This window comes from Aptenodytes forsteri, unplaced genomic scaffold, assembly GCF_000699145.1.
Source record: "Aptenodytes forsteri isolate BGI_AS27 unplaced genomic scaffold, ASM69914v1 Scaffold195, whole genome shotgun sequence".
In the NCBI taxonomy this organism is placed as follows: Eukaryota; Metazoa; Chordata; class Aves; order Sphenisciformes; family Spheniscidae; genus Aptenodytes; species Aptenodytes forsteri.
Window position 1 is genome coordinate 2,108,570 of NW_008795317.1, and position 24,506 is coordinate 2,133,075.

Below are 24,506 nucleotides of genomic sequence, written 5' to 3' on the forward strand. Positions count from 1 at the left end.
TCCTGTCCGGGTAGTCGGTGACGGGAGGGCGGTTATCTGGCCTGCAGCCCCTGCTCGGCCGGCACCTCTCCTCGGGGCTGAGGGCTTCCAGGGGCCGAGGCGCCTCCGCCCTCGGCCTTCCCCGCGCTTGGGTGGGCGCCTCGGGCGAGGGCGCCGGGCGGCCACGGAAAGGGAGCCTGCCGGCCTGCCCCCGCCACCCCAAAGCCTGGGGCTCCTGCACAGTGCTGCCAACTTGGCCAGGCGCCTCCTGCGAGGGGGGGACGCAAGCCCAAACTTATCTGCGCTTGAACTCCTACCTGACCTGTATGCTGGGCTTGAATGGGTGTTTTGAAGCCTTTGCTGAACCTCGCCTGCAACTGAAGCAAAAGTTACTTATTCCATGTACCCGTTCAGAAAATTAACGGCTCCTGCTACGGGAGCCTGTTCCAAACAAGGCTTGTTCGTGCTTCCCAGGGTCCGCAGAAGTGTCCTCTGCTCCCCACGTTTCTCACCACACTGCCCACCCTGCCTGGCCGGCACGGGCCATTGCCTCTGCTTGGTGCTGCCCCGCTGTTCAGCTCTGCAACTGGCCCTAATGGTCTGTGGCCCTGTGCACGGACTTCCCACAGGTCCCAAGGAACAGCTCTGGGTGAGCCATGTCCAGCTGTGGCTCCTGCAATGGAGAGCCCCCCGGCCCAAGCTTCCCCCGCCATCCCGTTGTTGTGCACCAGGACACGGACACAGTCCTGCATGTCTTTATCTCCACACACGCAGACGTGAGTCAAGCAGAGTTGGCTGTAAATCAACTAAGGGAGCTCGAGTCCTGCCCTGGGACCTCGTTTCCCACTCCCTCTCGCAGTGTGAAGGCGGCTCTCGCCCCGCCCGCAGCAGCACAGTGCTAAGGCTGTCCGTCACCTCCACCCTATGTGCCGTATATACGGAACTGGGGCACCCCGTGGCGCTGAGTGGGTGTTTGAGCTCTCACAGAGGAACGGGAGTCAGAGGCTAACATTTTTCCCAAGCTGATTTCTATCGCTTTGGGCTTAACCCCGCCAAGTTTTCCATTCCCATTTTTGAAATACCATGTTCTCAATTATGAAGTAATCACGGGATACTGAAACAATTCCTCTTTTACTGGCCTGAACTGAAACAAATCCAACCTCAGCTGAACCCAAACCTGCTCCAAACAGAAATAACATCCTGGTTTGACTCCGATGGATCCTCGGACCTCATGGATCTTCACCTGATCTAGCTTAGCTTAGAATTTACTGAACTTTTATGTGCAGCTGCTTTAAGATATTCAAGTATAAATCAAAATATCTGTGAAGCACGTTGATTCTTAATCTAAAGCCATGTCGGGCTTTTTTTTGATTGTAAACAAAGTTTTGGGTGCAAATACCCAGTACTCTACATCCTTCTAAAAACTCTGCTTAAATCCAGCCAAAAGGAATATAAGCCACACTCACTCCAGAAGGATGGTAAAATTATTTATTCTTACATTAGTTTACGTATACAGTGATGACATTTGGCTAGAAAAATGCCTGTATTGTAGTAAGAGATATTCAACAACTACAAACCGTCAATAAATACATTAAAAACATACTGTACGCTGATGTAGAAATACCCTACGCTCTTTTGGTTATTTACTCAGTACAATATTATTGAAAACTTTTTTGGTGTTTTTCATGCAACATCAAAATTCTTCCTGACAATTCATGCTATACAGCATTTTTTTTCTTTATTAGGAATGGGATGAAATTTAAAATTCTGTTTGTTTACAAGTAGTAAAAATCGCTGAAAATCTTAACATAAAACTCTCAATTGTTGTAATAAAGAGAACCAATTTAAAGAAAGTTGTCTTTAAAAAAATTAATTTTCTCAACTAATTCTTTATAAAACAGGCAGTATTTCAAAAGGGATGTTTCCATCACCCAGGATGAATCATTTGTGCTTCAAAATTTTAAAAGGAGTATTCGTGGCAAAAACCTAAACCCAACTGGTGGAGGAGAGATTGCAGTACGGACCGGCTAAAACCGAACATGCTTTCAAAATCTGCCCAGGAACACACTAAACACTTATCCACGTCACTATGCCATCACCTACTCTAACAATTAGAAATGGAGTTTTAATAATACTTAGCTCTTTTCACGCTCAAAATTCGTCACAAACATTTAAATAGTCCTAACGCTTCTGCAAGTATTATTATCCCCATTTTACGCTTGGGGTGGCAGAGGCGGAGAGGGCTGGGAATTCGCCAGGATACAGACGGCATCCTTTCCTTCTTGCCTCCCTTGATTGTCCAAGTTCTTTATCGCTTTCTGTATTTTACACTTAACATACTGGAGAGTCCCAGGAAACACGGGTGGTACGTTTCCCTCAGTTATTAGCGGTTATTATGCAAGTTGTGCCACTTTGAAAGTTACATGACAAATATTAAAGTAATAATTGACATGAAGTCCACGTCCGAGGCTTGGGATTGATGTCCTAGAATGCCACGCCATTTTCAAACCAAGCTTGCTCTTTCTGTAATGAAGCGTTAAGGACATGAGGCCTCATTCTCTCTGTTGTACAGCCAAAATGACTCTTAAAGTCAGTCATGGCCGTACAAAAGAATAAAATCTGTCCCTCACCATCTGTCCCTGGGAACACGGAAAACCCCTACAGTGGCCCAGTGTGTCCTGACATCGTACAACAAAAAGGACATCTAGATCAAAACGAAGATTTCAGATGTGCTAACTCGCTGTGAAGTAGATAACTAAGGTCTCTTCCCTCCCACTGCCGAATTTGAAAATATTGTGTCTGAATTATGTCCTAGAAACCGTGTGGAAAGTAAATGCCTAGCAATGAGATTGCAGATATAAAATAGGGTATTTTGCCTTCGTCTTAGTCTCAATCCCCAAATCGTATTATTTAGTTGATATCAACATCCCGCACAGAAACGGCATTTTTGATTTTGCCACATTTGCCCTCTTGAATTTTCTACCTTATACCTTGCAGTCTGTGCCCCGTTTTGATTTTTATCCTGCCTAGTTTACTCTTGCTTTAAAACCAGCTTGGTTTCTTGCTGTCTCTTGACAAGCTCCAGGTTTGCTCTGCCAGTGGACTGCAGGAGCGATGGATAACATTGCGATGTTTCACTACCTGATCTGTGAGAGATGAGACACACAAAATTCTGTCACTTGTAATAACAAAATGACCGAGTGTGCAAAATTACATCCCTCTTACAGGCACCCAAAAGGCTTTAAAAAGGCACGTGTATTCTTTGTCACTTGTTCCTCAGTGCCTGATCTTGGTGGTTTTAGTGCGTCTCCAATAAACCTTGTATAATGCACACGTTCCCTCGGAGGGAACTTGGAATAAAAAATAAGATCTTCAGACATGCTTCAGTTAGCGGTCGTTACTCAGCAGCTGTCTCGCCTTTTAACAAACGCTAGAGCTGCTTACCTGTGAAAACTGGGTTCTTACGGCAACCTCACTCCCTAGTCCATTTTCCTCCCTCTTTCCCAAACATCCCCATTTTTAGAAGAGGGGAACAGTGCATGTTACATGGGCTTTTTCTCAAGCAGATATCCAAAGCTCTTCCTGCCTTCTGTAGAGCTGGTAGGCCAGAAAACATCTCTTTTGTGCAGATATGGGAGCAAAAGTACAGGAGTTTTGCCCCTCTTCCTCCAGCAGTGCAGCCAAAGGCTGGCAGGCTGGCCGAGTACCCCGCTTCTGGCCATGTCCTGAGAGGTGAGAAGCGCCTGTGGCTTCTTTTGACTTCAGGTGGGGACTGTGGATGTTTACCACCAATGGAAATCAGTCCCAAGGCACTAGGCAGGAACGGAAAGGACGTAACAAAGCTATTGTGACCTGGGGGTACTCTGTACAGCTGAAATATCAGGCTAGAAAAGTAAGAGGCATTGGCATCTTCCTCTGGGCTTTCTGGAAAAAACAATTAAAACAAAAAAAAGATGCAAGATCCCAGGCAAATGTTTTCCCTGCCTGGCTGAAGCCATTCTCCCTGCTTCAAAAATCCAGGAGATGGAGAGATCATAATATACTGATTCGAATGTGCTAATGTTGAAATGTTTCCATTTCAGACAGGTGAAATGCACTTGCACGCTCGGGCATGGTATCAGTTCTGTGTGAGGGACGGGAGCCCACAGGCCTGCTTGGGCTCCACGGGGCTTACTGGAGGAATTTCATCTCCACATGCCAGTCTGGTGACGGGAGCCAAGCATTCCCCCCAGCCTGAACTAAGCCAGGTCTGGATCGAATGCACGTTCGCATCAAACTGGACTTCTAGCTGCCTTAAAAACGCAGTCTTGAAAAAAAGGTTAAAAAAGGAAAGGCTGATGCTTTGGCAATTCATTATCTGTTACGCAGTCCGAAAGCCTCCAAACATTATCAGTAGTACGACTAGTGGCAATTCACTATTGCATGGCTGGTAGTCACCAGGAAAGCATTTCTTAATGGTTAAAGCAGTCACATTGATCAGGTACGCTTTTCACAATTCCTCCAGATCGGTTAAATCCACAACCACTTTCAAAAACAGAGTGTCATCTCTGATGTAGGTGTTCTTTGTGTTCTCCAGGACCGTGTGCGGCACGAAGCGTGGACATCCGGAGGCAATATTCATTTCTCCGTCTGGCCTTTTGAAACTGCTGCTATTGGGGTCAGCTCTAAAGACTTCCACGATGTGATTTTTTTTCCCACTTTGGTCCAAAAGCATAAGTGTAACTTTTTGCTTGAAAGGCCACAGTAGCAGCGAGTCAAACTCCCCTCTCATCACTACAAAGTAGAGAGAGACGTGTGTTCCCTTTCCTGAGCCATCCCCGTTCAGGTAGGCTCTCGCGCATAACCTGTACCCGCAGCGGCTGGTGTAAAAGGGCTGGCTGAATATGGAGAGGACACGGCCTTCCACCGCTTCTTTCTTCTTCATCTTGTAGTCCGTGATTTTCCAGATTAATTTCCCGTTGTAGCAAGTGCCTTCCAAAAGCTTAAATCGTTCTTCATTTTTATTGAGCTGTGCTTTGTGAATATTGATCTGGAGATCGTGTTTGCTGGACTGACCTTCCAAAACAACTGGAGGAAAAAAGAGACACACACTTGGTAAAATAAAACTGTCAGAGCACTGGATGCAAAGAGCAACCGGACTCGAGCTGGCAAAACTATTCAAGCCTGAGTATAGGCTGTTAACTAGTGCTACTACACCTGTTAATTTTTTTAAATTGTAATTGCAGCTGGTAGTTGAATAAGGAAAACCAGTAACTACAAGCCAGGTTTAATGCCCGACTATGGATAGTACCACTGCCTCCATCACAGTGCACCAGCCTGACCAAGCCCAGCTCTCTGGCCCTGCAGTGCCACAGGAATTCGGGAGACATTGTGGAGCAGGGGAAGGCGGGAGGACGCAGCATGCACCACCGTGGCTTGGTCTGAGAAAGCGAGAAGAAGAAAGCCCTTTCTGGCTAATAGCTGCAACTGGCTGACTGTAGCACCAGAGCCTCTACTTAGCCACCAGTAAATCAGCAAGAACTCCACACCCGCGCAGAACAGAAACGAAAGTCCCGACATACCCAAGCGCTGATCGTATGTCTCCATCAGGGCAATCTTCTGTTTTACATTTTCAATTGTGTCAAATAGTGGTCGCAAGTCTAATTTGCTTTGCTGCTGGTTTGCCATCTGTAGTAGCTGTTTCACTTGCGATTCCAGGCGCGCAGACTTATCCAGGTGACTGGCCAGAGCCTTCCCAGTTCGTGCCATTGGAAGAGGGTGGAAACGGAGACAAAAGACATTTCATTTGAAATAAGATAAAGAAGCCTTTAGCATGTCAGCAATATCAACTATATAGTGCATTCGAAAGTACTCTGCTGGCTTAGGAACCTATCCAAATGCTCCTTCGCAATTAATTCGGCATTCAGTGACTGAGAAGCCACCCCTTACTCAGATCCATTCGCACCGCATCACTTCATTCAACTGATTATTCAAATTTACACCTGCATATTTGCCATGGGGATCTGGCCATGAGGATTTATACAGTGCTTTTTGCCCAGATCAGATATCCAAACTTCTTTATTGGTTAAAATGAAAAGACAATACTGTATTGTAAAAAACCAGGAAGGGCTTGTGAAGTGTCTGGGAGACAGTATTTGTTATTGCCCTGCTATTAATGACAACTGTTGCTGGATAAACACATTTAAGGACACAAGAAAGCAATTGGCCAAAAAGATAGAATTAATGTCTCACCTGCGTGCTTACCATCAAGTTGCTATTTTTACCAAACAGTTGTGTAAACTGTCTGAATTCTTTCTCACACTTTTTAATGGCCTCTGCTAGCTGCTGGATTTTAATCTCTTTACATTCCAGGCTCTTATGCAGGTCAGATATCTACAGATGGAAAAAACAGAGCAAAACTGCTAAGGCACACCAAAATATACAACGATCGAATTAAAACATGTGACTATATAGGAGAAAGTGGAAAAGTTTACAATGCAAAGCCTCTAACTTAGCTAGCTACAGCACTACTTAATTCACAATTCGTGGATAAGCACTGCCAAGTACTGAACAGAAAGTAGTCATATTCTTTAATAGATCTGTGTGGCAACAGGTGCAAAGAGACTCATATCTCATCCCCATTATGATGATCCATTCGGCTCTATAGGGGGATAATACACACTAACATGCACACATGTGCATGTGTGTTTCTGTGTGTATGTATATACATTCATTATTTTCTTTCTCTACTGAGGTCTAACCAGTAAAAGAGATGAGTCAGTGAGGGATACTAACTCCAAACCCCAGTTGCAGCACTTCGGGGCACTTATTTTTAGCACAAACAAGCAGAAGAGTAAGTCAACCACCAGTTTGGATGCCTTCACCTTAGCAGGATTGGGCATACACCCAGTGTCACCTGCTGGGAGCTGCAGAAATGATCGTGAGTAGAAAAGTGCTTGCGACTGGCTCTGCGCTACTCCGTGCTGCCTCTACAGAGGGGGTGACTTGGGCATCTAAAGGCGCCTTTTTGGACTAATCTGACCGGCCACTGAAACTTTAAAATGCTCTATCTCCAAACCTCGTATCCGCTGTAAGCAGAGACCAAAAGCAAATGAGGTGAGTGATGGCAATGAGCCTCCCACTGTGCTTGGTGGAGAATATACGTGCCTGAGCACAGAGAGGTTTCCATCTAATTGACTGACTTCATTAGAAGAGCTTATTCTGCCTTCTGAGATGTGCAAAGACGATAAAAACAGTCTTTTAAAATGTAGCTGAGCTAAACCAGGCAACAAATGCAGAATCTTGTATCATCCTCCAACCAGCCAAGAACTGCTGAAGAGTGCTTGTTAAATATGACTTACCTGTTCTTCCAACCGGGAATTCTTGTCTAAAATCTGCAGCATGTGTTCCCTCAGGGCACTGTTTTCATGTTCGGCAAGTTTCCCTCTTTTAACCTTAGTGAGGTAGAGGGGGAAGTGAAAGAACAAAATAATAAGATACGCAGATTTTTGAAGCTGGTAGTAAAAAATTTATTGATGCAAGCATTTAAAATGTCTCCTCTGTGCTTTGAAAGTGAGGGAATGGCAGTCCTGATTCCCTTGTACAGCATCTTAGCCAATACTAGAAATGGTTGTGAAAGAACAAAAATTGGTTATTTTGATTAATTACTCTGATGGGTTTGGGAGACAAATTCCAGTCCCGGTACAAACAAGATCTATAAAACAGTACCTTTACAAGACAGCCGTACTGCTTGTACGGGCAGTCCACTTCTGCCTCAGGACACACAGCGTGGTGCTTTTCAATCTGCATATATTAACAAAGAAACTTGCAATGAAATAAATATTAAGTAACTTGCCGCACTGATAAAATCTGAATGCCTGCATAAAGGGTGTATAAAGGCCAATGCCATGACACCACTGATGACGTAAAGAGGAAAATGAGTATTCAGAGTCAATAAGCAAGCCAGATATTTTCCTGACACTGCAAAATGCCAATGCTTTGCAGTGACCGAATACCTCACTTGTAAGATGGGACATATATCCCTTCTAGGACCAAACAAAAAATACTTAGAGCAACTAAGTTTTATTGGCACGGGCCAATGTGGTCTGCAACGTAACTTTCGGTTTTCATAAACGTGTGTGATCTGATGAATCACAGTATATGAAAAAAATAATAGTACCTCCTTTTTCAGAATTATTTGTGAGCAGTTTTGGAGACAAGGCACAGGATAATCAGGACAGTCATTTTCCTCGTGATTCTGGGGAAAAAGAAACAAAACAAGGCAATGGTTTGCGTTTTTGTAAAGTAGTATACATAGAGGAAGCTATACAAAAAGTAATCCCAAACATACACGTGCAAGCCCCACGTCACATTGCTGTTCATAAGAGAGCAACAGTAATGGTATTATTTAGAGCACATTTATTATACGTTCTCCTTCAACTACTCGGCCAAATTTTGTTTCAGGAGTTGTTAAGCCCCATTGCAATGTTGGAAACTTTTCACTCAGCAACATTAAGAGGAAACGTGTGCTATGGATTCCCAGGGAATGCTTTATAATCTTACCTTTATGTTAATTAACACCACATACTTATTACAGTACTGACACATTTCTTCTCGAAATTTACAGTGCTGGCTCAAATGCTCTTTCAGGTCTTTCCGAAGAATTTGATCACAACATCCATCATTAGTGCATTGCACACTTTCAAACAAACACTGCTGAAGATGCTCCTGCAACATGCAACAGCAAATTAAACCCCAAAGTATTTCATCGCATCTCCAATTGCCCAACAGACCCACAGAAACATTCGGCAGTTTGGCAACAAACAAAGCTCCAAATACTCCTTCTTCCATAAACTTTCTCCTTTTCCAACCTCAAAACTAAAGTGAATGTGAAAATTTGGAGAGTCCTTTGTATGACTTCCACTTTTCATTCAGTTGATATACTGAAAAAAGGCCCAAACGGCCAGTACGCCTTGGCAAGTTTTCTTGAATCAACCATCACGTGGCGCCTAAACATACAGAAGGTATGTACAGACGCTGTGGATATACTAAAGCTACATAAAGCAAATGGTTCTTATTAAACAAATAATCTAAGACAAAGCTGGAACAAGCTAACAGCCATAATATTTTGAGCTTAACATTTGTTACTTACAGTGTATAGCTAAGTCATAATCTTTGTACTTAAACCGCGTTGCTACAGTAACTCTGAAGTCTGAAGACAATCACTGGAATTTAGCTTATCATAAATACACAGAGTTCGCATGAAAATCAAAGGCTTCAAAATTTGATCCAGCAAACTAACCTGGTACCGTCCCAGAATTATTTTTGAATTGCAGTCAGGAATGTTTTTGCAGAATACATGCAAGTTGAGAACTTCTCTTTTACAGCAGTTGTCTTTGAATACCTGTAGAGGAAGCAAACCAGCCTTCACATGCAGTCACATAGGATGTTATAAAGAATATAAAAAAGCAAAACATCACAACAAATCTTTTAAGCACACAAGCATAGACTCCATAATTGCGAGTATGGTTCTTGATGATTCATATTGAAAATGTATACTAAAAATATAAACTAAAACATGTATGAATTTTCTAATAAGCATAGGGTTTTTTCCCCATATAGTTATTCCACAGACGCTGATCCATCCCACAGCCAGCGGGATTAGTAGCTCAGGAGCTATAAAACCGCTGCCAGAGCCTGCCTGTATCTAGACGAAAGCAGCTGGAGCTAACGGGCCCCAAAGGCCAAACCAGCTCTGTGCACGCTCCTCTGATGTTCAAGCAGTGCAGCGCACCTTTGGGATGGAGACGACGCTGAGATATCTCTTCTATAGACTCTGAGAAACAGCACCGTTCCCAGTTGTGTATGCAGAAGCAAATTAAGCCCCCAGAGCAAACTTTCAGTCTTATTTAGAGATCTTCCTGTAAGGAGCATTATAAAGCTGCTCACTGTTGCACTAGTGCCATCAAAATTTGCACAAAGTAGAAGACATCGAATGAAAAACAAAAATCATGTGGACGGTCTGATTACAATTTCCTATCAGAAGTAGGAGAGAGAGGAAGGAGACATTTGATTTCACTGGAAAATTCGTTCTGGCAGGACCAAGTATGTGGCATACTTTCAAGCCTTGGCATATAAATAAGGACAAATTAATCCATTACCAAAAAACAAACCAAAAACAGTAGCTTGCAAAATAAGAAGCATGAACTTATCTTTTCCTCTAAAAAGTTACCCAAAAGTAAATTAAGTCTGCAGGGTTAATGAGATATAATGGAAATAGTTAAGGCAACAAATTATAACCAAGCAAAACCAAAGACAATCAAATAAACAAGATGACCCATCAAGATGGGGCATTAAAAAAGCAAGTCAATAAACTCTCCACTAAAAAAAGACATCTGGAAGATTTAAAACTTTGTGAAGCTCTTCGACACTTTACTGGAAATACAGAAGACTAAAATGAAATAACTTCAGAACATGAGGCATAAAATAAAGCTTTAGCCATACGCCCATACTTCCTTTCTGGGAGATCATCACTGAATACACTGCTTCCCTTAGTGTCATTTCAGAGACAAAAACTGTTCTGCCCCTGAGGACTAACAGACTACGAGCCGCCTTGTTCTTAGCTGTCTTGCCTTTTCCATGCAGATGTTGACTGCTGAAGTAAAACTACTCCCACTTACCTCATGCATTTTTATTGTTTCTTTGTCGACAGGACAGGTGGGTACTGCATTCAACTCTCTAGATCAAAAGAAGAGTCATGTTAACCCACAGAAAATTGGATTTATTTTACGAAATTGGGCTATGCTAGAATCTGACTCTGGCAGAAGTCAGTACTAGATACCATAAAACCCAAAAAAGTGCTTCGAAAACACTTTCGTGTGGCAACTACACAGCCAAATTCTGCCCACAGCTCTAAGAGGGCATTAAGCTGCAACAGTGAATATGTAACAGAAAGCAGAGTTTGTCCTACGAGTGTTAATAAGATGGTTTTTAATTAAGAGGACTTTGTCACTCTCTGGCCATCTGCTGCTCGCAAATGTCATATCTGAAAAAATCTCATCGTGTGCATTAGAGCCAGCCTTTGCCTAGCGCAAGCAGCGTGCTCCTTGCTACACCAGTAGCTCCTGTCTTAAAAGGCTTCCAGATAAGGGACAGGAAAACACTTATTGAGGCAGTGCAAAAGGGAGGCAACCCAGCCAGAGAAAGCAGCAAACGTGAAGCATCTAAAGTTCATAACAGGTAAATGGCGACATCCATCCACATAAACAGGTTCCTCTGCAGCCTTCCTGGGCCAAATCCCGCCCTCGGGTACACCAAAGTACGTAGTGTATTCCCAGACGGGTCTGCAGGGTAAACTCATTTGTGTCTGCAGATAAATCCCAAGCAGATGGATGCCAGCAGGCTTGTGATCTGACTGTAGTATCGGGTAATACTAACATCAGTTTTATAACTCCACTAAAATCAAAGAAATTATACAGAAGCAAATGAAAACAGCTTAATCTAACCATCAATGCCAATACTGTGAGACGTGAATGCAACAAATTCATCTGAAGAGCACAATGCTAGACAGACAGACCGAAACAGCATCTCACGCAGTAGTGCTTAAGCTTACATCAACAATTTCTTTACGCTGACTTCCCTGCAGTTACCAAAGTATTCCTCGCCAGCACCGGGTAAGGTCTTTAAAGACACCTTTAAAACACTGAGCACGCAGTCATTGAGTTCAACAGAGTCTTTCCATTGACTCCTTCAGTGTTTTATCAGATCGGTACTATTATTATGGCACTCACTGCTGACTTGAAGGCGTTGACTTCTTTTTAGGAAGGGGAGTACGGGGAGCTTGCGGATGCAGGAGGAGTTTGCACTGACCTCAAAGAAAGAATGCACTGCTGGCAAAATCGGTGCCCGCATCCCGTCTGGTGGGGATTGCGAAGGACGAGGTGGCAATAGGCGCACTTGTACCGGTCCTCTAAGGTTTCAACAAACTTGTAGTCAGCGTCAGGCTCGAAGTCCAGAGAGACAGCGCTGGCAGAGTTCTGGCGCGTGAAGATGCCTGAGAGAGCAGCGGGTTCGTCACAGGCCATGGGAGCTGCACTGGGAACCAGACACAGGGAGAACCCCTTCAAATATTCACTGGCGGCCACGCCGCCTCGGCTACTGCTTGCAGCAGGCTGCTGCTCACGGCAGGGTTGACATCTGCAGCAGGGTGTGACAGATTTCGGAGGGAAACGCGGTGCCAACTATGGAAGAACAACAAAAGGCTCAGAGAACCACAAAACGATGGTTACACAACAAGCATCAAAGCACACCTCTTTGGAAAAGAGTTTCACAATCTGAAAATTATTCCACAGAATAGAGATTTTTATATTATTTTAAGTTTTGTTGCATCAGCTCTTAGTCTCAAAAAAATTACAAGAGTCACAGACACGGTTGGGGAAAGCAGAGGCCAAGTCTCAGCCCTAATGTCCGCCAGGAAAGTCTACACTTAACACAGAGCCCACCCACATGACTTCATGAGTTCATTGCACTGGTTCAAGCAGGAGACAGCTTTGTGGTTCAAGCAAGGAGCATACAAAAAAAAGGCAGCAAGGGGATTTTACCTTCCGTTTAGGTGTTACAGGAGTCAAAGCCTCTTAACTTGACATCTTTCTTTTTCCCGTTGATCACTCATTTGTAGCAGTAAACTCTAGTCTTATTTTGTCAAAGTTTTACTTAATTATGTGCAAGTTCTTGGCTATAATAGTCCTGCCTGAAAGAAGCAGTGGAAAAAAAAGAAAGAAAAGCAAGACTGCAATCAGAAGCGTGACATAAGTTTTTCTCTCAACCTACCAAAGCTCATACACAGCACAGGAATGCAACGTTAATTTTCTAATAGGAAAAAACAGCAACATTTGTTTCCAGCCCTAAGTCACAAACCTTGAGATTTGCCACCAGTCCCTCAATCTTGCAGTAGCTTTTTTGCAAGTAGCTCAAGACCTAGAGCCACTCTGGTTTTCATTTCTTGCGGCTTTGCATTCAGAAGACATTTTTTCCTTACAGGATGTGTACAAAAGCACAATGCACCTGAGCTCTCAGATCGTTTCACGGGGGAAGCGCTCAATTTTATAGCTGTGCTGTGGGATGCTATTTCTCCTCTGTCTGCATCATCCGCCCTGTCAGTCACTCGAGCCACTCTTACCGGCATCAGCACCCCTCCGAGAGCTCTGACTCAGCTCCTGTAAGGTCACCGAGGGTATCTGCTGCTTTCGTAGGGCAGCAGGGCCAACACATCACCATCAATAACCTTACAGCTGGCATGAAACAGTATGCCAAGTGCTGATATACTGCCCTACCTCCCTGCTGCAATGGATTCCTGGCCCACGAAAGCAGCAATTAGTACTGTGCTACGTGCAGCTCAAGCACTGCCACAGACCACCCTAGGCTTCAGAAAGCAACATCCATTTTCCTTTCTACTTTAATATCCCATACTGGGCGAGGAAATCCTGCAGACAGATAAAGTACCTGATTCAAAAACAAGCCAAAGCACTTAACCAACAAAAATGTATTTCACAGCAAACATTTACGTGCTCCTGTAACTCAGCACCCTTCTTCATGGTTGTACACAGTATTTATCTGCCCAGCTTGTGAGAGCCTCCCTGCCCTCCATCAGGCTGAATGTCACACTTACTCCAGCACAACTGACCATCTAACGTCAGTAACCCACAGGAATACGAGCCCTAATCATATTCCAGGCATAAAGACTTATTATTCCAACTGGAGTTTGCAAATTACCCTGTTCGGTCCCTCCAGATGAACACCTTCTGCTTCCAACCAGAGATGATTGTCCATGTCGCTCCTTTCATTTTTAAACAGCTGACCTTTTCTCCTCTGAAAATGGGGTTCCCGGTTCTCTGACGCTTAATAAGGAGCAACTCTATTTTCCTCACATCAACCAGAAACGCCAAAATGCAGCCTGAGGGATTACCAGCCTCGTGCCTGGGCTGCCTCAGTAGCAGACACCAGCAGCAGAGCACGCCTGCTGCTTCAAAGGCAGATGGAGAGCTGTCATCGTTAACTTCCACAGCATAGGCTACCTACAGGACGAATCTCCTACAAACTCATTCCGTCGTTGGTCAGTGAGAACCCCGTTTCCTTCCTCTCTCTTGTTAGTGCTCTCTCCCATTTACATGACATCCAAATTCCTGAGTCCTATTACACTGCAGGACTTGTATCATCTGCTGGTATGGTTTAGCAAGTTAATGCCACACTGTGTAAAAACACATTAAAAAAAAAAGAATCCATGTTTTACCCATTTTGCCTTTAAGGGTCTACCTTAACTCCAGAACTACTTCCAGCTGGGGTGAAAAATGTTACAGATGTTTTAGGCAACAAAGTTATAGGATGCATTAAGAAAAAACACAGTCACCAGCCCAAAATCCCATCCAGAAACTCCTTCAGAGCTCTCGCTGCTCATTAAATCAACCACATTCATTCCCATCTCTTTCTGCAGGGAGGACTCTGCTGTGGTACAACGCCTTTCAACTCTCTTGCTGAAATGAGAGCCTTTATCTCCTTAAACACCTTCATGACGCACCTAACCCAGATCCCATTCCTAAAAATGGAGACACTCGGCATCTCCATGAAAGTGCCTCCTCCACCTCAGCCTCGCTCAGGAGCGTGTTGCATAGCTGAGGGCACCTGAGGGCACAGGAAAGAGCACTTCAGGCGAAAGGCGAGCCTGCCTGCTCAGAGGGCAGAACAGAAACCTCTGGGTGCCCAGAAGACCGAGGACATTTGCCACCACTGCCAGGCTTGCAGGAGGTTTGCTGCGGGGTTTGCAGCTGTTTTGCTGGAGGAAACGGGCTGTCCCAGGAGAGGGCCTGTGGATGGCGATGCTTCACGCAGGCTGGAGAGGTGCCCGTGTGAATCAGCTGGGGAGACGGGCTCAGAGGAGCCGAGAAATGGCAGCCCTGTGCCAGACCTACCGCCGGCCAGCGCTTGGTGGGATGCGATCCAAACCTTCGCAGGCGGCGCGTAATTCCCATCCCAGCGCCCGCCGGTGACTCAGGGCGGATTGCAGAAGCTCTTCTTCCACTTCTAGCTTCCAGCGCCCGCGCCCGTGCTCTCTGAACTGAAACCAAAGGGAAACCGTCGGGAAAAAGTGCTTTTTTGTGACAGCGAGAGCACGCCAATGGTTAACTGAATCAATTTCCCCCTTACGCTAGTGCCTGGCCTGCGTAGGAGACGAGGTACGCTTTCACTTCTGCCTGTTCACAGCTAAGAGCAATGGGAAGGCGTCCTTTCCGATCCAAACCTTCGCAGGCGGCGCGTAATTCCCATCCCAGCGCCCGCCGGTGACTCAGGGCGGATTGCAGAAGCTCTTCTTCCACTTCTAGCTTCCAGCGCCCGCGCCCGTGCTCTCTGAACTGAAACCAAAGGGAAACCGTCAGGGGAAAAAGTGCTTTTTTGTGACAGCGAGAGCACGCCAATGGTTAACTGAATCAATTTCCTGCTTACGCTAGTGCCTGGCCTGCGTAGGAGACGAGGTACGCTTTCACTTCTGCCTGTTCACAGCTAAGAGCAATGGGAAGGCGTCCTTTCTTTGCCTACACTGCAATTTTTCAGCACGCGTTTTCAGCATGCTGTTTTAAAATATTAGAGAGCGGCAGACTCGGGCTGCATAGCGATGCTCTTGTGGCAGATGCACAACACACGCGGCAAAGGGATTTTCATTGCAACTCCACTGCAACAGCACAAAAACAACCCCAAACAGTCTATGAACACTGAAAATCTACATGTCAAAACAAGTGAATTTCCATATACTGAAGAAAACAGAATGAATTCTGACCACACAAAGAAAAGCAGGTTGAATCACTAGAAGCTAAGCCCAAGCCCTATAAACAGCTACCAAAGAGTGGGAGCTCAATGGCAGCGCAGTACAAAGAGCTCCCAGCTGCACCTTCCTACCATTTCAGCATCCCAGCCCTTCCTGCAGCAACAGCAGCACACGCAAAACGCTTCTGGAACAATTCTTTATGTCACTGTGCTGTATGCAGATGCTTTAACCTCACTGGAAATAATCCAAAGGGGAGAATTTTCATAACAAAAATAAACTTTCTTAAGTGTGGGCTATCCTGTTTTAACTACCACCACACCAAACTGAGCCCAAATGTTTTCCGTTAAAATGCTCCACCCTTATTATATTTTATTGTTCAGAAACTGAGTAAGAGATGAGCAGAACATGATAATAAGGAGAAAAATCAGCATGGGCGTGACTTACTATAATATAGAAATTACATTAACATTTTTAAAGCCATGTTAAAACAGTTCCCCTCCAGCAGCGCTGCTGCCTATCCCCGCCACCAGCAGTCAGAATGGAGAGAAGCAGCGTGCAATGCCGATAACACATTGAATTACTGTGGACAGGTTAACTTTTTTAGCCATGAAAACATACTTACCGCACACAGAGAAAACCATCCCTATAACGTGGTTGTTCTTTTTTAAGATAATATGTTTTTCCTGTTTTCTCTTATGCAAAGCCAAGCCCCCCCGAAAGGTCAGCACATTACCCCATGAGCTATGAGTGCACCACTACAGCAGGCTGCAGCACCGAAACCTCCAGGACGGCAGAGCCAAGGCACAGGCACTGAACGCCACCACGACTTTTAGACTGAGAAGGGCAAATATGTGAGTTGTTTTCACAGATCTGGTCGTCATGCACGGACGAGAAGACAGGATCCTTGGTCCTGCTGTCCAGCAAATAGGGTCTGAGAGCACGGCTTCTGTCAGGTTCACTGCGTGAGGGAAGGGCAACGCTCAGCTACCCTCCAGGATTGGGGTATTGCTCAGTAAAAAGCACCGCGATCGCTTCCTTACTCATCATGCTTCCATGAAATACGTATAACAGGGCATAGAAAAAAAGTTACACACCTATATTCCCATACACCTAGCTCTAGTTCAGCTCTATTGCTTTGCCCCAAGGCACTTGGTAGGGACAAGTCTTAGAAGATGCCCTCTGTCCCTCCCTCTGAAAATTATCTACCTTTTATGGTACATCAGAACTGGAAGCCTGTCAGTCATGGTGGGGAAAGTTTTGTCAAATTCAGAAGTCTAAGATCAATTCACTTCACTGGGAGCTGACAGGCAGAAATATGATGGAGGGGAACATACCTTGCATTAAAATGACCCTCTCCAAGCTGCCTTATAAACTAGGTAGATTAGCTGCCTCCAGTATTTTTGAACTAAAATAACAAAGTTATATGATTTACTACTAATATAAGGTCCTCCACAAAACGACTGCATTTTGGGGACAAGAAATATATGCCCCAACTCTTAACATACGGAGCGGAACAGGTAACAGAGTCTGCTAAAGAAGGACTAAAAATATCTATACACTTTGAAATATGTATTTAAGATATAGCAGATTGTATGGAGTCATGTGAAAACAGCAGATGATGACACCTGACATCACTGAGGGATCATCTTTGTCCCTTCCAACCCAGGAAGAGTTATGACATTTTGACTGCTGACAACGAAATGCACTTGCAGAGTCCCCATGGGGGAGAAGGACCCCGGCTGCATCATTTGTGCCCCCCAGCCCAGACGTTGTGGAGGGAAAGGGTCCCTACTGCACCAACGCAGACCCACCACTGATACTCAGGGCTCGCCCCTACTTCACCTGGCAGCGATTCAGCCTCAGGAGCTGTTCTGCTGTTGTCCTAATCGCTTAAAAACCGTGGTGCAGTGACCAGCTGGTACCCAGGAGAGAGTATTTCTAACAGCAATAATTTCCTATTGGATATGTGCCTGAGGCCCCACAGGGGATGTTGCTGCAGAGGGCAGCAGCACAAATTTGTTTTCTTTTCTATATAGACAATATTATCCAATTCAAATTCCAGTATTACCTTATTCTCAAAGCACAGTAAAACCTTACTAAGCAAGCATCAATTTGCTAATCTCTGTAGGCAAATTTTCACTAAGCAGAGTAAGACAGTAGGGTTTCCTTTGCATAGAGTTACAGTCAAGCATGACGATAAATCCCCATAAGACTAGACTTCATCGGTTTTTTAAGGCATAGATTACAACACAGATAGCATTTAAAAAAAGAATTTAAAAAATACACTCTTACAACTAACGAAGTGTTTCTGGTGCTGAAGTAGCTTTGATTTTATGGACAACTTGCTTATTTGCTACATCTGCTATTTTCCTGGATCTCTTAATCATTGATTAATTAATTCTGTATTATCAAGAAATCTCTCTACATCTAATCAACACAATATTATTACAGTAATATGGAAAATTTTTGTCTTAAAATAATCTCATTCACAGCTGGAAAATAATTTTGTTCCCATCATTTCTGTACCAATACCTGGATGTGTTACCGCCTTCCCGAGCACCAGCAGAAATTTTGGTAAGAAGGCACCGCCACTCACCCCTACGACACCCCGGCACCCTGGCACCGCTTTGCCGATTCAAGGGGTGAACTCGGTTCCTGAGATGTTTTGGGGTCTGCAGCCTTCCCCCAGTGCAGCCCCACGCCGCTCACACCCCCGTGTGCCACGGCTCACGCCTGAAGAGCCCTTCAGAGATGAGAAATAATTCTAGCAACGTTAGGCTCCTGCCGGCATTAACAAGACACGTTTTGGTAAAGCGGTACCTGAAAACTGTAGCTGGTCCTCAATGGGGAGAAAATGAGAGAGAGAGCGAGAGAGAGAGTGCGCCAGCGTAAGCTTTGTGGTTAAAACAACAGTGTGAGTATTTTAAAACAGCAAGGGAGTGGAAATCCCCCAGCGTAGCTTTGAAAAGCTCACGTCTAGAAACATTTTAAAAGTGTTAGGACAAAAGGCGAGCCATTGAAAAGTATTTTCCCTTACTGCGTTGATGTAGGGACTGCAGATTTTACCAGCTGGAGCAACACAAGGTTACCAGGAACTTTTCTCACAGTTTTCGTCCAAGATACAGAGGAGTTTTCACCTTTCACAAAAGTGGTGAGTGATGTGACCAAAGAAAAAATACATGGGCAGCAGGAAACACACAAGGACGTAAGGCAAACTCAGGTCCAACCCTGCAAATCCCTCCACAGTAGCCCTGGCGGACCCACTCGTTGCAGCAGGCGAAGGGACGGCTCACGGAGGAAACGGCACCGGCTCGGTCACAGAGCGACTACATCAACTCACGCTACAGGCTGCACGGACATTTCACATTTAAACCAGAACTCTCCAACCGAGATAAAATCCATTTTAAGAAAATAAATGTTTATATTTGGGTTTGTAATAATTTAAGTGGCCATAAACCCTAATGATTTTGTAGCCCGAACTTAATTGCACACCCAGGATTCCTGGCAGCCTTCATCTCCACTGACTCTGTGTGTGTCAGCCTCCTTCCCCAGACCAAACCACGCTGCCCTTACGGCAGCGCCACGGGCTCCATCTCTAACCCCACTCTTTCCTTATTCTCCTCTGCCTCCTCCCCTGGCTTTCTAGTCTCTTTTTTTTCCCCCTCCCTAAAGTAAGGTATCTTATTTTCTACAAAAGCAATGATTTTTAGGTCTCCTGTTATTTAAAATACTAGTTTTCCAAAGAAAGCTTCTATTCTATCTTGTAGTAAATGCAACACACACCCTCTTTAGCCTTTTCCCTTTAACCAAGCTTGCTCCCAGAACATTTCTAACCTATTTCAATTTCCATCTCCCTTCCCAGAAGGCATCTCAACCTACTGCATGTTTTCCTGAACCTTCCCTGAAGCTCGGGAACAGACAAATCATCGCTGAAGTCAGTGGCAAAGGGAAAGGCATCGATTCGAAGGCATGCTGCTTCTTTATGGGATCAATTAAATTGATCCAAATTGTGTTTCTAGACGCAGCCTAAGCTCACTTCCACAGTCAAGCTCTTCAAACCAGAAGATATTCTTTCATCTTTGCCATGAACTCATGTCCTCAGGGGGCATCCTGGTCAAGCTGTTGACTATACACAGCCTCGGCACAGGCTGACATCAGAACAGCGAAACAGCTCGTACGTGGGCTTTCCCTGAACGTGGCAGCTCTGGAGGAAGGACGGATCCGGCCGGTTTCGTCGGGAGGAGGCAGCACTGCAGAAAGCATAGTGCTCTGCAAGCACAGCTCCAGGAAGCACCATCTGCTTCTGGGAAGCTTTGGGGAAAACCCCAAATGGAGAAGTTGAGTAGGAGCAGGATCTTAATTTTAAACAATTTCACTCTGCAGATGAGTAGAGAGCAATAGGCCGGTGTTATTGTTTGTGGGCAGCCCTCGATCTCCTCCAGCGCCAACTGCAGTGGTGAAACCCTGACCAAGTTTCAAGCAGGCTCAAGGGGATGAAGGTGAGTGAAAAGACAGACAGTAACGGCATTTAGGAAACAGAATGAAGGAAAAGAAAGAGAGACACAAGAACAACATAAAGAAACAAAAGTTACTGAAAAGAGGTAAGAATAGGGGACGGAGAGCAAGACAACTAACGGGTTTTAATTTTTTTTTCTTTTAGTGTATTGGAGCCAAAGTGAAATCCTCACTTTTCCTAACACATTTTGCAGAACTAGGTCTTTGGGGCTTTTACGTTTACATCTCCTTCCCTGCTCCTGGATGAGTGCCAGGAGCAAGGCACAGGGACCTGCCGTGAGGGGTGAATGGCAGAACCGCCCCTTTTGGCATCAGGCGAGACGCCGCATAAGAAAGATGTCAAACACGCCGTGGGCAGCATCCAACCCCGCTCTCCCTGTTGGCACCAGTCTCAGCTTTATTGCTCCCAGCCTGTGAACAACGTTGCTGTTTTTAGCGACCTCAAGGTGCATCTCAGGCATCACCAAGGTCCACGTTCATAATTCCTCAGTAGAAAACTGCCATGACACAAGGTTTAACGTCGATGACAGTGAGACAGACAAATGCACAAGTTTTTTTCTTTATTGATAGTGCCCAGTAGCCTTCCATAATATCTTTCATTGAATATGTGATCTGGCAACTGTTTGTACCTGCTGTCTCTAAGGCAATATTAAGAAATGAAACCCTTGATTTTTGTTTCTTTCATAGTTAGTAAGGGCCACATTCCAGTTTCAAGCGCATGGATACAGCAGACGAGACCGAAAACTCTATGACTTAGCACAGGTCTGATCATTGCATGTCTCACAGCAGCTACTTCGGGAAAAACTGCTTTGCAGATTGTTTCCCTCCTTGAGGTTTGGTTAGTCACTAGGTGGCTTTGCGTAATAATAATAATGAAAAATAACTTTTACATTTCAGTATTATCTTCTGCAAAATAAGCACGCAGCAACATACTTAGCCTTAAAGAATCCCTGTATGCAAATGTCAGTATATTACATACAAAAACTTGCTTTATCAGTCGTCCCGCCCCGAGACAAATGTGCTTAACTAGAGAGTACTCTGGGCAGTCCCATATCAAAACCACTGTGGTTTATGGTGCAGACAGTTTCTCACACACTTGTTTATTTGTTGCAAGACCGAGCTGGGGAGGCTATGGAAATTTTTGCAACATTTTTATTAACAATACACACGACTCAAATTTCCTCACCTTCCCAGGTTAAAAAAGTTTATTTCACCAGCGTAAAGAGGTTAGCTTCTTTCCTGGGCTGAGGGAAGAGGGTGGAACAACTGCGCATTGCAGCCCAAACTGGTACAGATAAGGGACTGACGACAGTGTGAATATTAACTTCACAGTCATTCGCCAAGGAACTTGGACAGAAAAGGACCAGAAAGCAGAAGAGGAGGATCTGAAATCCTCGCCACAACTCAGGGCCCAGACCCAAGGGCGCGCTGGCCGTAAGGTATCCCAGCCAGCTGGCTGGGGTCCTGCAGCAGCACCCTCGGGTTGGCGTGCTGCCCTGGGCAGGCTGCTAACTGCTGCCAAGAACAGCATGTCTGCGAGATGAAAAAAACTACCTACATCACTGCAGCCACCACCAACTGTCTCAAGAAGATCAGGAGCCCAAGAAATGTTACAACTCATACAGACTCCCTGGAGGGCCAGAGAGAGGAATGCTCTCTCTTAGTCAGCTTATTTATTGGATGATAAATAACATCTATTTATGTAAAATCAAAGGGTCAGACAAAGAATTGAAGAAGATGAAGGGCTATAGGTTAGCTTAAAGATAGGACACAAATAAAGCCCAGGAGACCAAGCACCCTACAAGTCTGCAGCTGCCCACGGAAGGAATTTGGCAAAGTGACCCAAACAATACGTGGCACAGAACAAAGAGCTCCTGACCTGGCCCGTAGCTTTGACGGCTGCGTAAAAACTATGCTCCTGTCTTAGGGAGACCGATAGGGAGCCCGTGGGGTGAACTAAAGAGCTGTCTGGTTTCTGCTCTTTGCGCTCCTTTGAAATTCCTTTTGTCAAAGTCTCCAACAGCAGCTTTCTAGCTTTAAAATCTTGTCCCCTCCTGGATGTCATTCCTCATCCTCTCTAAACTCCACAGTTACTCCCGTGCCCTCTGCAGTTTCTGTGAGCGCCACAAGCTTTTCTTTCTTCCTTCCTGATGTTACTCTGAATCTTATCTTTCAGCAGCTTACACCTCTTCAGCCAAAGTTTCCTGCCAGCTACTCACAGATGCGCCCTACTGCTGCAGACCCTCTTCCTGCAGAAGCTGAACTCTCAGCCTCTCCTCCGGTACCCAGGCTGTGGATGACCACCAGCTCAGAGGCAGCCCGCTGCCCCCCGCCTTCCCCAACAGGCCTTCTTCTGCGCAGTCCCTCAGCATCTAAACCTGACACAGCAGCCTGTATTCCACTTCGGTCCATAACCTTCATCTCCCTCTCTTGGACTTAAAGCATTAGATCTTCACAATGTCTCACCGATTCCTTCTGTTTCATACCTCCATAAGATATGGTATTTCTTGTCCACTTACACAAATAAGACTCTTGTCCACCATCATCATCCTCCTCCAGTTTTCCATACACTCAGTTCTCTCAAAAAGCAATCTTTTACTTATTTATCCACCCAGGATGCTGCTGCAGGGATCATTTTTCAAAGCCACAGCTATAACCACATCACCTCTCTGTCCGTCCCTCCACTTCCCCACAGCACCAAAACCTCTTGACTTTCAAAGCCTGTTCTAGTCTCCCTCCACTTGCCCTTGCATCACCTCTGATGGTTTAAAAGGGCCGGTTTCATCTCATGATGATACCAGGCTCCACTGCCTACTTGTTATGTATTTGAGCAAGTATGTACTGTGAGGGCAGATTTTTTGGAGGGATATTAGCAGGCTATTCTACTTCAAATTTCTTCTGTAAGATCTCCTCTGCCAAGCAGCTGGGAACAACTGGCTTCTGATAAGCTGCGACCATTGACCATCACACCGGTCTGGAGGGTCCCGCTGTCTCCTATGGCTCTTGCGCGCAGGCGCGTCCCTCTCTCCTGACTTGAGCTATAAACCCCCTTCAGCCAAGGGCTGCGGTTTTGCCCTCTGCTCGCACAGCTCCTGGCACGCCGGGGTCCTCACCGACGACAAACGCTTCTCCACGTGACAGAAATAAAAAAGATAATCAAGGCTAACAGCAAAGGAAGTTACTCTGGGTGGTTTTAGGCCGAGTGTAACACATGACCGCCATGACTCGCCCTAAGATCAAAAGCAACAATGCAATGCAGTCCTCAGATGAAACAAGATGAAGCGCGATACTAGCCAGGCCGGTACTCCTGCACAAGAGCATCCCAGAGCGCCTCAACTTTACGTTCATCGTCAAACCTGCGTGCTCTGTGTAGAATCAGCTGGGGCGGTTTAAAAATACGACCGTGTTACTGCTGCCAGTCTGGAGACATGCCTGACCTGAATACACCCAGCTATTTTTAGCACATCGTTGCACTCCTTCAGCCATCCCGTATTTATAAAACGGAAGTTATGAGGAAAGTTGTTCTTGGCTGGCAGCGGGAAGGCGCAGCCAAGCTAACAACAGGCAAAGCAATTCACGAAATGCAACAACAGGAGCTCTCCATTTTCCCTTCTAAATCTTAAGCGTTGAAAGTATTCGGTCAAAGCTCACTGCCTCAGTATGCTCCCAGGGCGCTGTTTACCAGGGAAAGTCAGAGGACCGGCTGGGTCTCGCCGCACACACACACGCAGACGGGAAATCCCCTCCCCCCAGCAGAGTTCAGTTGACACCAGCGGGGATACTTGTTACGGCTTCCTGCAAGTTAAAAAGATCACGGCCGCTGCAAAGGCATTCATCCGAGCAGTCCCTGCTTCTTTGTTTCCTTCTCAGCCTCCAAAATTTCGGCTCTGCCAACCTCCGAGCCATGCACCGGGCCTACGTTTCCCTACAGCATCGCTGGGGGAAGGCGGCGTCGGCGCATCCGTTCGTGAAAGGCGAGCGGAGCTCAGGCTGCCGGCCCGCACCGGAGCACGCCAGGCAGGGGCTGGGCTCGGCTCTGCAGACCGGAGGAAACCTCCAGCGCCGTGAGAGAGGGGCTCTTCCACACCAGCGCAAAACTCCTGGGCGCACCAAGTTCAGGTTTTCTACACGGGCCTCCTTTTTAAGCGAAAAAGCGCCGCAAAAAGAAAAGCGCCGCGCAGACCGCCCCTCTGAATCGAGAGGGCAGCAAGAAAGCCTT

The 24,506-nt window shown here is 45.6% G+C and overlaps 1 protein-coding gene across 1 annotated transcript; it reads right to left on the bottom strand.

Annotated features, from left to right (window-relative positions):
* Positions 1 to 1,445: 1,445 nt before the first annotated feature.
* TRAF5 (TNF receptor associated factor 5) lies at positions 1,446 to 12,108 on the bottom strand. Its single transcript, XM_009279602.2, has 10 exons — positions 11,827 to 12,108; positions 10,638 to 10,695; positions 9,260 to 9,361; positions 8,521 to 8,685; positions 8,138 to 8,215; positions 7,687 to 7,761; positions 7,320 to 7,412; positions 6,211 to 6,351; positions 5,541 to 5,709; positions 1,446 to 5,046 (listed from the first exon to the last, which is right to left on the bottom strand). Exons 1-10 carry the CDS (start codon positions 12,039 to 12,041, stop codon positions 4,469 to 4,471), a joined length of 1,674 nt encoding a protein of 557 aa, XP_009277877.1. The 5' UTR covers positions 12,042 to 12,108; the 3' UTR covers positions 1,446 to 4,468.
* Positions 12,109 to 24,506: the final 12,398 nt, after the last annotated feature.